Below are 15,633 nucleotides of genomic sequence, written 5' to 3' on the forward strand. Positions count from 1 at the left end.
CTGCAACGACTCCACCGTCAACGGCGCCACGAGCCCGATCATCGAATTGCGCCAGAGATTCGTCGGCGCCGGACGCAGGCTGCTACTCGAGGACGTGGAGGGCGGGGTGGTCGGATACGACGGATGATTCGAGTCTATTGTCGCAGAGGAGGTGGTGGTGGCCGTGGAGGAGCTCGCGCGAGCCAGCAGATCAACCTGGCTATTCGTCGTCGTCGTCGTCGTCGTCGCCGTCGTCATGCTCTTCGCGCTCAGAGACTCGCCCGCCGAGGAGGTCGGCCTCGACACCAACCCCGGGGTTAGACAGCTCGGATGATGGGGCAGATATGGACTGTCCGGGACGGAAAGCTGGGTCTCGGCGCTGCGGATGCTGCTCGCGGTCTTGGAGGCGGTCGTGCCGGTGGTGGCCTGGGATTCGGCGCGGGGCCGGAAATGTGAGGATGGCGAGGAGGCCATCATGTCCACGCTCGGTCGGCGGGGGTCATCCGCAATTGTTGTCGTGGTCGTGGGCCCCTCTTCCTCGGAACCCTCTTCATACTCTTGCCCGGCGGGGATGTAGCATTTCGAGATCAGGTCGTTCTGGATGCACATGATCTTGTTCAGGGCGCGGATCAGGGCGAACTTGAAGCGGACGGTCATCTCCGGGTGCAGCGAGATCCACTCGATCAGCGCGTCTTCCACGTACCGGAGGCAGGCGTTCATGTGGATGTATTCGATGTTCAACGGGTGCAGCAGTTCTTTACCGGTGTGCATCCTCCTTTAGGACCACGTTAGAAAAGTGATACGCGCACGTCTAAGCGAGAGCCGGAGACTCACCCTACCTTCTCCAGATACTCCCAGTACTCCATCTGGCTCGGGTCGTTGCATAGCCGGGTTAGATACCATTTCCAGAAGATCTTGCGGCGCTCGACGTGCGGACTGTCGATCGTGAAGAGATCCTCCACGTGCGCGTGGCAGGCGGTGTTGCGAGTCCGCAACGCGCGGGCTGTGATGTCGAACTCGAGCATTTTGGAATACAGGCGATGCGTGAGGTCGGGGATCGCCGTCTTCAGGTACTTGACGCCTTTGTTGAAGACGATTATATCATCTGGCAGGCAACCCAGGTCAGAAACTCCACATGATCAATTGGGAAAGAAATCCGCACCTTCCACCAGATTCAGGAACGCCTTCAAGTACGCGATGCGCTTCTTGAAGTCCGTGTATAGCTCCCGACGATCCACATGTCGAATATCAAACTGATCCAACTTAGGCCGGTTCGGCATGGTGGCAAGATGTGTAGCTGGTACTTTTCGATACCTTTGGTCTTGGACGGATCCAGTTCACGTGCACTGAGAATCCAACAAAGCGAGCGAGGGTATCAGAGAGTCAGTGGCCAGCCACTTAGCACAGTGTTTCTCGCAAATTGAACAGGAGGGTCAAAACGATCAAGAATCGCTAGACGTAGAAAAGAAAAAAAAAAAAAAAAAAAAAAAAAAAAGCAGCGCAGGGCCTCGCGTGTGTCAGGGAAAGGAGGACCAGCATTTGTACTCTCTCCGAGCAGCAACAGCAGCTAACCACCATTAGCACGCGACTTTTCAGCCCTTGAGTGCCTGCCTGCCTCCTTCAGGGAACCTGGGCCCTGTCGCACGCAACCCGAGGAACTCACTTCCCTGCTATGCTCCACAGGCCACCGCTGCCGCAGGTACAGTACAGTACACACAGCCAACGTAACCACCTCCGAGCATGCTCTCATTTCCACGGACATGCGCGAGAGAGAAGCGGACAGGACAGGACAGCCCAGCCCACCAGGTTCTCAGTCCGCACTGCCCACTTTCCCACCCGCCGTCATCCTGCCCATTGACGACCGGTGTTGAGCACGACTCATGTCGCGGCCCAATAACCACACGGCAAATAGATTAAGATGGAATTGAAGCGAAAGACAAGCGCCCCCCACTCCCACAGCGAAAGCGAAAAGCGAAATCGTCCCCCTGTCAATTAGACCCGGATTCGAGATTGCGAGTGGTCCCAGCAGCTTTTCAGCTCGCGCCGGGTACCATTGCCCCGATCCCACCCCGCAATTGGGTGGGATTGGTGGTGGAGCACTCACGAACGGAGATGATCAGTAAGGTGAATCGTAATAAGGGGCCGATCCCCGAACCACACGAGGAGGGGCTCTTCGGCCGAGGGCAGGTGTGTCGAGGCCGGGATATCGCCGGGGGAATGACAGGGTCGGGTTGGGGGTGATCAGAGGTGGTCGTATTCAAGGATTATAGTGGATGATGGCGGGATAGGATGCAACAGTGGAATCATGGTAAAGGTTGCATGTTGTTGTGTTTGCTTGCTGTTGCAAGTTGCGGCTGGCGTTGCCCGCGTGCGTTTGCCGTCGTCGGAATGGGCCGGAAATCCCGGGCATCGAACTCGGGGGGCGAGTCAGCACAAGCACAGGCACAGGCAAGCGATCAGGCCACTTGAAACAGCCACCAATGACCATGTTTGGTCTAGATAGGTCCAATCATGTTGAAGATTGCAGGTGGATTTAGGGCACCGATCTAGATTGGCCTTACCAGGCCTCCCTTAAGCTCAAGGTGTCAGTCAATTCGATCAGTTGTTCCAATGGTCGACATAGAAAGTAGAGACGGGTTCAACAGCCAAAAGGAGCCAAACAATAAACAAATACGAACCAAGCTAAGATCCTTAGATAATCGTACCACCACGGCCATCATGCATGGATAAGATGCCCAACAAGAAACAAAAACAAATATATCGCTTCATCTATCTAGTTTTGTCCGAACACGAGCCCGAGGGAACAAGCCCAACATGCTACGATATGCATCTAAAATCATGCATCCAACTCCGCTCGTGCCAGTAGAGCTAGACCTGAGCAATTATCTGATCTATCCACCGGACCATGGCTCCATGAACCCGGTTTCACATTGTAATCCACACGAGGGGTCTAGAAGGCCAAGGATCCTCGATTAGGGTCTGTTCCAACTGTCACTCGTTCTCAGGATCCTAGACGGACCTGCATACAATAAGCGCGGGCTATAGTTGCTGTTGCCTGTGAAGCGTGACCCCCACCCACTCCTCATCTTACTATGTAATACATCATCATCCCAGCGCCTTAGTGCATCACTGCTACTTATGATGTACACATATACCCCCTAATCCATCACTATCAGTCAAATCTCTCGTGGACTTCGCCCAAGAAGGCAAGCTGTGTTACCTGCTCCGTACTAAGTCTTGGGGCCCATTCGACTCACCATCTACGCATCCCGACATGTCATCAACACCGGGCCGGACCTCAGGATGAACTCTTGCTATAGTTGTTGAATTATACAGCAGAATCCAAGAATATCCTTCAATTGATGTCTTATACTGCTTGTATTTTACAACCACCGCAGAAAGAACCAAACGTCGAAGCCCCATCAAAGGCATGCATGCATGCATCACAGCAAAGCAAAGCGCAAAAATAATAAAACTGACTAGGGTATGTATCAACATGGCTGCAAGATCATTTTCATCCAAGAAACAAAAACAGACTCTAACGCGCAAATCACAGCTCTAGGCTGGGAGTCTGTCCCTTGACGCGACCGATCACAATGTGGGCAGCGTACTTGGGGATGACCTCGTCGTCGTGGAGCATCGCGAATTCTAATTTGTGGCTGGTCAGTCTCATTCTTCTCGAACATCATGAAGGGAAAACCAACCTTCAGTGGCATCGCGACCCATGAAGTTGAACAAAGCATTGGCGCCGCCGGGGTGCTCCTCCAACCAGTTGGTCACGTCTAATACAACACCCTTGACCACGATCCACAGGTCCTCCTTCTTGTTGTGCTTGGCCACCTCCTCCATGGAGTATTCCGTCTCAGGGATGCTGAACTTGGCCGGGCTGGTGGGCTTGGCAGACTCCGGGGCACCTGCGGGGGTGGCGCTAGACTTCGCGGCCTGGACCGAGTCAGCAGGAGTTCCGGCGGCCGCGGAGACTTGACCACTACCACTACCGGCTCCAGTCCATTCGACGGCGATCTTGCCCGGGGTTGACGGGTCGATGTGCAGGGAGATCTGGCCCAGACGCTGTTGGGCGGTGGACGCGCCACCGGAGAGGAGGCGCTTGAAGAGGAACTGGCTGGCGCTGTCACCGGCAACACGGCCGTAGACGACGCAACCCAGGAGCGAAGAGCCACCCAGGCGGTTGGCGCCGTGGACACCACCGGCAAGCTCACCGCAGGCGTAAAGACCCTCGAAGGGCTGCTGCTCGCTGTTCAGGACCTCGGCGTGCTCGTTGATCTCAATACCACCCATGGTGAAGTGAAGAACGGGCTCCATAAGGGCCACGTGGAAGTCATCATCGATGCTGAAAGGCAAGTTGTGGAAGAAACGCTTGCCCCAAGGGTCTTTCTTCTTGCCATCGGCGATAGCATTATAGTCGTCGAAGGTCTTCTTGAGGGCAGCCTCGCCGCAGCCAATCTCCTTGGCGAGCTCCTTGCCAGTCATCTTCTTCATCAAGCCACGGCCGGAATAGTGACGAGTGTGGAAGTCGAGCACATTGGAAGCCTTGCTATTGAGCACAAGGCGGATGGGCCACTTTTTCTTCTCCTTCTCCTTCCACATCTGTCCAGAGACGTAGTCACGGTGACCCAGCTCGTCCGAGAAACGCTCACCGTCCGAGTTGAGAAGAAGACCACCCTCACCACGGAGCGCCTCGGCAGCCAGGAACTTAAACTTGGCGGTGGGATCCTTGGGGTCGACAAGGCCCGTGGGGTGCACCTGGACCTTGTCCATATCGATTCCGTTGGCGCCGATCTCCATCAACATCTTCTGACCATCACCCGTGGCGTGGGTGCCGTTGGTGCTGGACAGCCCGAAGGTGTCCGGACGGTGCTGCTTGAGCAGGGATCCATCGCCAAAGTCGGCAGCGTAGCCACCAGTGGCCAGAACGACCACACCATCAGCAGTGTGCGTCTCGCCATTGTACTCATAGGTGACACCCGTCACAGTATTTCCGGACTTGTTGATGGAGGTAACGCGGGCCTTCTTGATGATCTGGACACGGTCGGGTTCCGACTCGGTGAGCTCTTCTAACCGTTGCATGAGGGCGTAGGTGATAGCCATTCCGGGGAACTTGGCATCGTGGCCACGGTGGGTGCGGGGCTGGGAGTGACCGCTGCGCGGAATTAGCATGATGGCTCGAAGTCACCAAGATGGTCCGATCACAAGCACAACTCACCCAAGGCGGGAAACTAGCGTCAAATCGAGGTTGAAGACATCCTGCAGCCACTCGACCGCGGAGGCAGAATTGTAGGTCAGGACCTTGATGAGGTCCGGACGAGCTTTATCTCTAGCAGATTTGAGGGTATCTTCGTAGAAAGTCTTGACACTGTCGGGGATTCCCAGGTCGACCTGGGTGCGGGTCAGGGCGCCATTAATACCGGAAGTAGCCTTGGTGGAATTGCCACCGAAGAAGGCTGTCTGGAGTTAGCCTCGAGGACAGAGAGAATATGGAGGCTTTCAACTGCGATCCTTATTTCTATCGAGGAAAGAAAACGCACCCTGCTTGTCTAGAACGAGGACATTTCCACCGTTGAGGTAGATGGTGTGGGCGGCACTAAGACCGGACACTGAGCGACGAGGCAATGGTCAGCAATGCGGGGAAAGCTGGAAGCGGTTAAGTCGGAGACACTCACATCCACCGCCAACTACAATAATCCTGGGGGCAGTCGTCATGATGGGTGTGAGTGTATGAGGGGATGGAGGATAGAATGGAGTGAAGTAAAAAGAGAAACAGAAGATAGATCGGGAGAAAGAAAGGTAAAAGTATTTGAGGAAAGAGAATGATGATGGGCAGATCTTAAGAAAGAAACCCCCAAGGATCCGGGGGAGCGAGAGGGAGCGAGAGGGAATTCCTATGTTCAGAAGCCGATCGGGGGAGAGCTGCTTTATCGGCCGAGGCTCATCCCCATACCCTGTCCATACCATACGTATCGATACCGTCTGCCTGCTCCAGCTCTAATCCTCAGTACTGTATGGGAACAGCTCAATACTGACAGACTGGATATCTTCAGTCAGTCTGTGCTATAGCACAGTGCATACTTATTGACAAGTGTGACCTTAATCCAACTGCTCACCACAACCTGAAAACTACAACGACCTTCAAGAGAGTGCCAGATATCTACACTTTGCCCACTCGAATGTGTGTACCTGTATAGTGACACAAAACCTCCCCCCTTCTTCAAACTGCATACAAATCTTCCATTCATACCATCACATGCCGAAACGCCAGTTGGGGTTTTCCCCAGAAAAGTCAGCAGATGCTCCCCCTTCCCCAGCCCATGATGATGACACAATGGAACTCGAGTCCCTTTCACATGCCGCTGGGACGAGCAAATGAGCGTGTAGGCTTAAGTCAGCCCGTCATTCCCCCGCGCGGACGATCACTTCTCCCCATCCTGGAAGTGCCAGTTTCCAAGTGTCACTGTTTAAGGTATCTTTCCCCGTCTGGGGACATCCCCAGTTGTGTCCACGGTGTCGCTGAAAACACTTGAGCACTCCAGCATTCAGAAAATCGCTATGACTACCGTAACCTTTGAGTTCTACTGTATAATCGCCGAGACAAACCCAGTCGTAATACACCCAAAACATGAACCAGTAGATGGCTCTGTAAGTTGTGCATTAATCAGACCCAGACACACCTCCCTCTCTTCAGCAGACCAACATCCCTGTTCAAGTCCAGTGTACCTCGGACCGAGACATCAGATGGTGGCTTGATTGATCTACTCCGTACAGCAGTACTTCCCCTCAATACTAGGTAGTGAGCCACACCGACCGACTCTCAACTCCTCACCCTGAAGAACAATACTATCCCAAGCGAACAGCAACAAAGTCGAGCCTACAACAATCCCCAGTCCTAAAAACTTCTGACCTTACAAGACACAAACACACTACTGTACAACAACACCACAATCCACCCTCATGGTACTGTACATGTAACACCAACAATACACACCTTAAAAATCGGCAATTGATCACCTGACCCAAACCAGTCGGCAACTGCCAGCCCCCTGCTGACCGCACCACTAAATCCACCAATCAGCAAATCCCCACACGAATTCCGAACGACACTCATGACGTAGCAGCTGTCGTCTATTGAAATTCCTGGATTGAGTAGATTCAGTTGCCGGCATGCCACGCATCCATCATTTGGTAAACCCTCAGGGCTCATTCCCAGGGTGTCTGCATGCGGTGGGTTTAAGGTTATCAACAGAGCAATGGGATAGATCCCAGTTGTATCGATCTTCAATTGGAGGCTTGGTATGGAAAGCAGTTCTTCTGTATCGTTGCACGGTTGCGAAAGCTTGTTTCTGTAATTTACCTTACTGGATGTGCTTTACCCTCGGGGTGAGATAGCCCGACCGTAGGGGGAGGACGCGTCGGGAATTCGGGGTAATTGCTGCAGGGAGATTGTCTTTCCCTGGTGATCGGGCGAGCTGGGAAGACATATATTGATAATTCTCGGGGTAATTTCTACCTCTCGCGAGGAGGGATACGTCGCGTCAACGGGGCAAAGAATGTCAGGTTCGTCGCTCACGGCGGTCGGGATATCATGCACACACCGCGCTAGAAGAGGTTCTATGTACAGTACATCTGATCGCTTGGATCTTGCTTGCTTGCTTTTACACCGGTTCTAGTCCATCCAAGTCACGCTCTTGGTGACAAGGAATTCCTCCAGCCCTTGGGATGAGTTAAAACGGCCCCATCCGCTGTTCTTCACTCCGCCGTGGGGAAGCACGGGCTCGTCATGGACAGTCATGCTGTTGATGTGGACGGCACTGCACGTATGGCAATTAGCAACCTGGACTCGGGAGTCAGAGAGTGCGACAGAGGGAAACCTACCCTGATTGAATCTTCCGGGCCATCGCCAGACCTTTGCGCAGGTCTTCCGTGAACACCGCCGCGGACAGCCCATACCCACTGTTATTCGCCAGGCGAATGGCGTCCTCGTCGCTGTCCACGACCATACAGGCTGCCAAAGAAGCAAAAGCCTCTTCTTGCCACACGGCCATGTTCTCCGTTACATCGCTGAGAAGGATTGGGGGCATGCGCACACCACCTCCAACCCGGGTCGTCTCCTCATCTACCGAGCCAGAAAGCAGCTGGGCGCCATTTTCAAGTGCATTCCAGACCAGCCGTTCGACCCGCTTCTTGGAAGCTATGTTGACCAGCGTCGGAGGAGGGGACGAGGAATCAAGATTAGAGTTAAGCGCCCCCTTGAGCGCATCGATGAAAGCCGGGGCGATGGAGGAGTGCACAAGGATGCGGTCCGTGGACATGCAGATTTGCCCCGACTACAGTGGCGTCAGAATGGCCCAACCCCTCCGGAAACCGGATAGAGAAAAGAACTTACATTGAGGTAAGCACCCGCTAGGACGCCCTTCACGGCGGTCTCAATGTTGGCATCCGCGCGCACGATGGCACTGTTCTTTCCGCCCAACTCCATCAAGCAGGGCTTGAGGTTCTGCCCACAGACGGCGGCAAGCTTTCGGCCCACCGCCGTGCTGCCGGTGAAGTTGATTTTGCGCACCGCCGGGTGCTCAACCATGGTGTTGACCACCGCAGGGGCATCCTGCTGCCGGCAGGAGATTAGGTTGAAGCAGCCGGCTGGCACGCCTGCATCCACGAACGCACGGGCCAGCGCCCAGTAGCTGCAGGGAGTGGCCTCGGAGGATTTAAGGATAGTTGTGTTACCGGCAGCGAGCGCGCAGGCGGCTGCACGAACGCCAAAGACGTACGGGGCGTTCCTTTTCAGAAAAGCGAGTCAGTCAATCTTATCACATATCCCCAAATTGTGGAGAGAGCGTTGCCTGCCTTGCACGACGATCGGGAGAACACAGCACATACCAAGGTACAATACCCAGAATGACCCCCATGGGCTCCTTGTAGATCATCGCACTTTGACCCTCTTCCTCGACGACGGGCACACTGCCACAAATGGAAGTGATGCGCCCCGCGATATCCCTGAGCATGCGAATCCCGAGTGGAACGATGAAGAACTGCGACGCACCCACATCTGCGCCCATCTCCGTCCGCATGTACTCCGCGTTCTGCTCGAGACGACTTTCCAGAATGTCGGCCGCCTTCAGGAGAATGTCCCGCCGCAGGGTGGGTTTGGTCTGCGACCACGCCGGAAACGCCGCCTCTGCTGCCTCCACGGCGCGGATGGCATCCTGTGGGGAGGCCGAGGCAGCTGCCCAGCAAGGCTCGTTGGTGTAGGGGCTGACTACGTCGAATGTAGACTCTGCTAATTCCTCCTTTCCATTGATGATCAAAGGGATCACTGGGGGCCGAGCGGGAGGTGCAGCCACCGCTGGTTTCGTAGCGAGGGGAGTATTTGTCATGGTGGGAAGTCAGGTGGTCTGTGGGATACTAGACTCAAAATCAAGCAAGTAGATTAGAGCATGCACTGAAATTGATATACACCCTGGCAAAACCTGCAGGGTCCTGGCTTGGACCCTGCCGAAGAGGGAGTGCGATCTTCATCTTAAGTATGACTGCTGGGTTGGCGAGGGAAGAATAAACCAGGTCAACAAGAACGGGTCGTACGGGAATCCCCACTCCCGACTCAGCCTAGAGACTGTAGCAACATCGCTATGATTAGCGCAATCAACCTGCACTTATTCTTGGTACTTATGGTCTCAGTGCAATTTATTCCATGTCATCCTGATGATGGCCATGATTTGGACATTCTCAATGCTGGATATGTCCAACTCACCCTAAAGGCTGCTCCTAATGCTAATTCTGCAAGTGATTCATCGTCCACATCATCGTCCACATGTTTTGCACATGGCATGCCGTCATGCAAGTCGATCCGAACGATGATTCTTACCTATTCCAGCTGACAGCGGATTAACCTTACTGAGACTATTGAAGATACTAACTGCCTTGGACTCAACTTTGTCTACCAAAGGACGCACCAAGTGATTCTTTATCGATTTCAAGAACTGTGTGTGGGCATTGCTGTGTGCCTTTAAAAGGAGGTCATCCCCTGACTTGCCGGCCTTTTTAACCGATGGGCACTGGACCGTTGATTTTAGGTAACGCACGACCTTTCTGGGCGTCACAGACAATTGATCGGCGCGGCCGACCATGGTCCAGCACCGCGAAAGGTGTAGACTATTGCTCCTAGTCAACAAGAAGAGCAGGACAGCCCGACTCGAATAATCGAGGAGCGCTCTTGTCAGCGCAATCAATTGGCGAAGCGTTGAATCGGATTCTGGACTCTTTACGGCCGAAAGCACAGGATTCAATTTCGACTCCAATTGTCTGTGGTGGTGGAGTATCCACTCAGCGTGGTGGAGCAGCCTGGCCGGAGGGGAGACTCGGTGGATTCTGGCTTCCTGGCATCTGGTTCAATCAAAGGGCGATCTGACTCCGATGATCATCTGGATCGGGGAAGAGAGCAGCTGAAATGCTCCAGCACAGTTCCCTCTTTGGCTGCTAGGCTGCCGTTCATATGCGCATATTTGTCTGCCCACCCACCCTGGATTTGACCGGCTAGGAGTCGAATCGATGATGCAGGTGCAGAGCGATGGTGGTGAAGGCGCGACTAGTGAACGACTTCCATGGGTCAGACAGTTCTTGAGCGATTTCATCCCTTAATGATTGTCACAGCCTCTCCAACTTTATGTCACGAGAAAAGGAGAGGAGACTGATGCCTCGGTTGCATTGCTACTTGGTAATAGGTACTAAGTACTAAGTATATACGCAAGCAATCAATCAATCGAAAGCCGATGGTCGTCAAGCTTGACTAAATCGGTACCGTCATGGACTCATGGTCCGAACCCGCGGAACCCCGCCCGGGACCGATCGAGGCAAGCGTGGCGGGATGGCGCCGAATTCCCGTCGGACTCTGAACTGACTCGTTCCAATCTAGAGCTCACTCTCTTTCTCTGTGACTCTCGCTTCCTTTCTCCCGCTCCTCTCCGTCCAGAACCAAGGGTTCGGTGGTTCTTTCTTTGGACGGTGGAGCCCAATTTCAAGGCACGAGCCATGCCACCTGCAAACGCTAGTCGTGCGTGGTTTCACCTCCTACTTTATTCACATAATCAACATAATCAATGGTTGCTCCTGCTCCTGCCTTTTCTAGAATAATTGATGCATCAGGAAGATAATCCCTGTATAAGCTCATTTGGCCGGGACTACGAACCACCCGCAGAAAATTTTCACCTCTTCTGCCTGCAGAGAATCTCATTGAAATTCGGAACGTGCATACTGGACTCCAACGTTGCCTTGCCACGAGCTGACGCAGATCCTCTGATCTCGGCTCGTGCTTTCTCAAGATCGGCGGGTGAAAGCCTCTTTTGCCATGTTGAAGCAATCACCTACTCCACCGTGGCAGCAGGTGGTCCTACTCGTCGGTGTCGAGCTGGGAACGAGATTTGCCCAGTGCATCCCACAATGTCTCAAGCTTCCAATAAATGACAAATGCGCCAGTTCGCAAGCACTAGTAGGCGAGGATCCTTCGCTCCGGATTTCTTATGCTGAGACCCATCGGGCAGGTCCTCATATGATCTGGCTATGCAATGTGTAGGCTACATATTAAGCGGGTTTCCACTTGTTCCTGCGGACTCCGTGAGCCTCAGTCTTCATTTAAGCTAATTGCTGTTTGACCCGGGGGTGGCCTTCATATCGATCGTCAATATCTAGGATCGCTACAACACTATTCTGAGGCGCTGATATCACTGGCTTTGGCCTAGTATCCACCCCCGTGTACATACTCAATCAATGATGTTGTGATTGTCACATTTCACCTCAAACATATAACCTGTCATTCATTTATCCATTTCCGTTCTCTTCATCCAACTATAACCTTTACCGATACACCCACCATGGTCCTCACCGCGAGAGGGAAGGAGATGATATGCATCGTGTCGGTGCTGGTCGGTCTCTCCTTTATTGCAGTCATACTGCGCGCAATCGCCAGACTGAAGCGAAGAGTTCACTTTGGCGTTGACGACTATCTTTCCTTTGCGTCAATTATCCTCCTCCTCGGCATGCTGATTGAACTGGGGCTCTGTAAGTCGAGCGACGCCGCCATCACCTCGAAACCCGCTAACCTCACACCAAGGGGTGACCATCGGAGGCAACGGAGCCCACCAAGACAGCCTGAACAATGGCACCATGATGAACTTCTACAAGGTAAGCCCCCCTTTTTCTAAAGACACCTGATCAAGCAACTGACCCCGAATACATAGATCTTCCTGGCCAACCAATTCACCTACTTCCTCCTCTGCCCGGCCATCAAAGTCTCGATCATCTGTTTCTACCGGCGGGTCTTCACGACCAAGCCCTTCCAATGGACGACGCTGGGCATCAACATCCTGATCACGCTGTGGGGGCTCGCGATCTTCCTGGCCTGCGCGCTGCAGTGCCGGCCGCTGCGGGCCTACTGGGACCACGGCGTGGCGGGCCAATGCCTGGACGGGATGACACTGATCATCACGAACCAGGCGTTCAACGTGCTGATGGACTTCGTGATCCTGGTGCTCCCGATCCCGATGATCTGGGGCCTGCACCGCGCCTGGCAGGACAAGCTGGCGCTAAACGGGGTGTTCGCGCTGGGCGCCTTCGTCTGCTTCGCCAGCATCTACCGCATCGTCGTGCTCTTCTGGATCGACGCCGCCGACACCACTTATACCGTCTACCAGGCCACGCTGTGGACCCACGTCGAGCCCTCCATCGGCCTCATCTGCTCGTGTCTGCCCATCATCCGCGGCCTGTTCCCGCGCTTCAAGGTCCCCAGCCACCGCCGCTACCGCTCCGCCCCCTACTACATCCCCACCGACGTCAGCACCTCGCAGTTCGTCGTCTCCGCCGCCGGCGCCAAGTCCTCCCCTAGTGCTGCGGCGGCCGCAGCCTCCGATTTCTACAAAATGGAGGAAGGCCTCGGCTCGCGCTCCACCTCGACCGACGAGCGCGACGGCTCGATCTCGTCCATCTTCGCGCAGAGCCATCACCACCACCACCATCCCATGGACATCACCGTGCGCACGGATATCAAGATCAGCGAGGATAATTCGAGCGGTCGTGCGTGAGAGACATCTGCACACTTCGCTAAAATCTCAACTCAACAACTGCCAAAACCTCAAGGAACCAGTCAGTACCCAGGCGCAACACCGAGCCATAAACGGGATCACAAACCCCCAATGTGCCACCCGACCAAACCAACCACCTCCCTCACAGAGTCGAGATGTCAAAACCATCACGAAAATCCACATAAAAGGCTGACCGTGTTGCCTGGCACGTGTCGCCAGGGGTGTGAAACGCCGTCCGGCCAATCAGCTACCGCGCTGCGTCGAGATGTCAACCGATCACGAAAATCCACCGCTAGGGCTGAGCTCCTGGCTACGTTACTCGGGACGCGTGGACGCGCTGAGGGCCAATCAGGTGGCTGGAGCTGGCGAGATGTCAACTGATCACGAAAATCCACCCTTAGGGCTGGACGTGTTTGTTGGCCATGTGGCAGGGGGCTCGCCAGTGCGGTGCCAGGTGATCTGATAAGATGTGGGGGGTTGCGTGGGATGGATGGGCTGGATGGAGGAAGGGTGGGTGGAGTGAATGGTGGGTGGTGATGATGATAACTCCCGTTCCTCATTGCAGTAGCTGTGCCTCTGTAGAGGTCAACGAGGTGAGAGGGTCCGGCGAGGATATGCAATGCCCGATGCTGGATCGTGGTTTACGGGTTACGGTGATCGTGGACGATGCTTCCTTGGCACATACTAGAGGACGGATTTCGTCGGCCGTGTTCATCTTCAAGGCGAAGGGACAGACACATACCCCAAGTGAGGTAGAAGGGATCTATGCTCCTTAACGCACTCTTTACTCTCGGCATGTTAATCTCGTAGGACAGAAAACTTAGAATAGACGAACGCTAATGACCGCAACGAAGATTATGATTTATTGTATCCTTCCCCCATCATCCTCTTCCCTATCTGATGACACTCCTTGTTTCAGACCTTACCTGTCAGCCGGCCGAGATCCCAATGTGCGCAACTGACAAGAGCCCCTTTTCCCACGGAGCCGCGCCCATGAACGACCGAACCCCTCAATGCACCGCCGCCTGCTCAGCAACAAATTCCTAGAGCCACAAGTTAGCACTCCTGCCCCATGATCCAAGGAACAGGCCGACCTACCGGAAACGCCTCTGTGATACTCGTAGCCACGCGCTCTACATCCTCCGCCAGACTCTGCACGCCCGCGTCCCACTGCCGGATATGCCTCCCGAAGGCGACCGACGACGAGCCGGCCGCCTCGAAGTGGATGACCCCATCGATCTGATCGATAGTCCCCTTCAACCGACCCTGCTCCACCATGCGCGCCGCATACGCCTCGGCCTTCTCGCCCGCCGTAAACTCGCCGCTCGCCTGCAGCCCCAGAATCACAGCCAGCGCGTCCGTCGTGATATTCTCGTAGAGCTTACTCGCGGCGACAAGGTTATGCTCGACGACAGCCTTATCCAGCACGGTGGAGCCATCGGCCGTGACGGCCAGCTGGTGGGGGGCCAGCCGCAGGGCGAAGGCGGCGACCTCGGCGGGCACGAGCAAGCGATCGAGGAACATCTTCTCGAGGATGGCGAACTCGTCCACGGAGGTGGCGCGCTCGTCCTTGTACAGGGTGCCCAGGAGGCGGGCGCGCTGGGGCCCGGCGGGGGCCAGCACCGCGCAGCGGATGGCGGCGGCCAGCGCGTGCAACCGGTCCGCCTCGTCCACGAGGCCGGCCGCCAGACTCACCCCGAAGTACTCCTGGCTGGCGTCGAGGAACCGGCGGCGGGCGTCGAAGACGCGCGCCTGCGCCAGCTTGAAGTGCAGTTTCAGCTCGGGGTCCACGATCTTGGTCGGCAGGTTCTTGATCCGGTTCAGCACCGCCTCCGCGCTCGTCGTGTCGTCCTCCTCCAGGTACAGCCGCACGATCCGGATCCACAGCCGTACCTTCGCCAGGTCCGTCACCTGCCGCTGCGAGCTGTCGATGTGGATCCCCTGCAGCGCTCGCGCTGCTGCGAGGTAGTCCTCCTCCGCCTCGTACGCGTCCGCCAGGATCTCCCGGATCGAGGCGTCTTGTTCCTCCACCGAGGTCGAGCGCGACTGCAGCAGAGCCACGGCGTGTTGGCCGACGGTGATCTTGGTGGGCGAGGGGAGCGGCCGCAGGAGCGTGACGAAGTGGTCGAGGAGCGGCCGCGCGGCGACGATGCTGAGGCTTTCGCTGAGGATCGAGTCTAGGTAGGCGGTTAGGTCTTGGGGTAGCTGGGTGGGTGGTGTCGTGTTGACGAGCTCGGTGAGGAGGTCGATGTACTGCTGGAGCTTGGTGGGCGTGTTGGTCGAGGCTTCGATCTCCGATAATGCGGAGGTGAGTTTTTGGGAGGCCATGGTGGGGATATCGTGAGGGGGTTGTCGGGGGTGGGATGGTGAGAAGCTGAGACGGATAGGACGTGTCACAGTTTGGAGTGTTATTGAGGGAGTGTTGGCATAAAGGTCGTGGCAGGTTGGAGTTCAGGAGATGAGGGATGTGTTGCTTGTTGCTTTGTCGGTGGAAGACGTCGGCGATGGAAGCTGGAGGCGTAGGATCGCTTATCGATAAGCGGCTCAGCTCAGCTCCGATTAAGGTATA

General features: G+C 55.3%; 6 protein-coding genes across 6 annotated transcripts; 1 reads left to right on the forward strand and 5 right to left on the reverse strand.

The window, feature by feature from the left end:
• Positions 1–525: 525 nt before the first annotated feature.
• BO82DRAFT_283424 (protoglobin family protein) lies at positions 526–1,259 on the reverse strand (the record flags this gene model as incomplete). The annotated part of the gene is made up of 3 exons (XM_025631417.1): positions 526–754; positions 814–1,084; positions 1,142–1,259. Coding segments are annotated over 3 exons (618 nt in total), but the record flags the coding sequence as incomplete, so codon positions are not given.
• Positions 1,260–3,529: 2,270 nt separating this feature from the next.
• osm1 (putative fumarate reductase Osm1) lies at positions 3,530–5,700 on the reverse strand (the record flags this gene model as incomplete). The annotated part of the gene is made up of 5 exons (XM_025631416.1): positions 3,530–3,627; positions 3,684–5,140; positions 5,204–5,441; positions 5,526–5,594; positions 5,661–5,700. 5 exons carry the CDS (start codon positions 5,698–5,700, stop codon positions 3,530–3,532), a joined length of 1,902 nt encoding a protein of 633 aa, XP_025491863.1.
• Positions 5,701–7,534: 1,834 nt separating this feature from the next.
• Positions 7,535–9,522, reverse strand: BO82DRAFT_354396 (aldehyde dehydrogenase). Its single transcript, XM_025635196.1, has 4 exons — positions 8,872–9,522; positions 8,378–8,771; positions 7,867–8,318; positions 7,535–7,802 (listed from the first exon to the last, which is right to left on the reverse strand). The coding sequence occupies exons 1-4, from the start codon at positions 9,366–9,368 to the stop codon at positions 7,658–7,660; spliced, it is 1,488 nt and encodes a 495-aa protein (XP_025491864.1). The 5' UTR covers positions 9,369–9,522; the 3' UTR covers positions 7,535–7,657.
• Positions 9,523–11,858: 2,336 nt separating this feature from the next.
• BO82DRAFT_374599 (uncharacterized protein) lies at positions 11,859–13,064 on the forward strand (the record flags this gene model as incomplete). The annotated part of the gene is made up of 4 exons (XM_025637428.1): positions 11,859–12,045; positions 12,098–12,168; positions 12,225–12,829; positions 12,869–13,064. 4 exons carry the CDS (start codon positions 11,859–11,861, stop codon positions 13,062–13,064), a joined length of 1,059 nt encoding a protein of 352 aa, XP_025491865.1.
• An 84-nt stretch (positions 13,065–13,148) lies between these two features.
• On the reverse strand, positions 13,149–13,872 carry BO82DRAFT_77470 (uncharacterized protein). The gene has a single exon (XM_025641537.1). The coding sequence runs from the start codon at positions 13,622–13,624 to the stop codon at positions 13,232–13,234; it is 393 nt and encodes a 130-aa protein (XP_025491866.1). The 5' UTR covers positions 13,625–13,872; the 3' UTR covers positions 13,149–13,231.
• Positions 13,850–15,530, reverse strand: BO82DRAFT_77505 (COP9 signalosome complex subunit 4). Its single transcript, XM_025641538.1, has 2 exons — positions 14,163–15,530; positions 13,850–14,107 (listed from the first exon to the last, which is right to left on the reverse strand). The coding sequence occupies exons 1-2, from the start codon at positions 15,390–15,392 to the stop codon at positions 14,075–14,077; spliced, it is 1,263 nt and encodes a 420-aa protein (XP_025491867.1). The 5' UTR covers positions 15,393–15,530; the 3' UTR covers positions 13,850–14,074.
• Positions 15,531–15,633: the final 103 nt, after the last annotated feature.

This window comes from Aspergillus uvarum (assembly GCF_003184745.1).
Source record: "Aspergillus uvarum CBS 121591 unplaced genomic scaffold BO82scaffold_27, whole genome shotgun sequence".
Classification (NCBI taxonomy): domain Eukaryota; kingdom Fungi; phylum Ascomycota; class Eurotiomycetes; order Eurotiales; family Aspergillaceae; genus Aspergillus; species Aspergillus uvarum.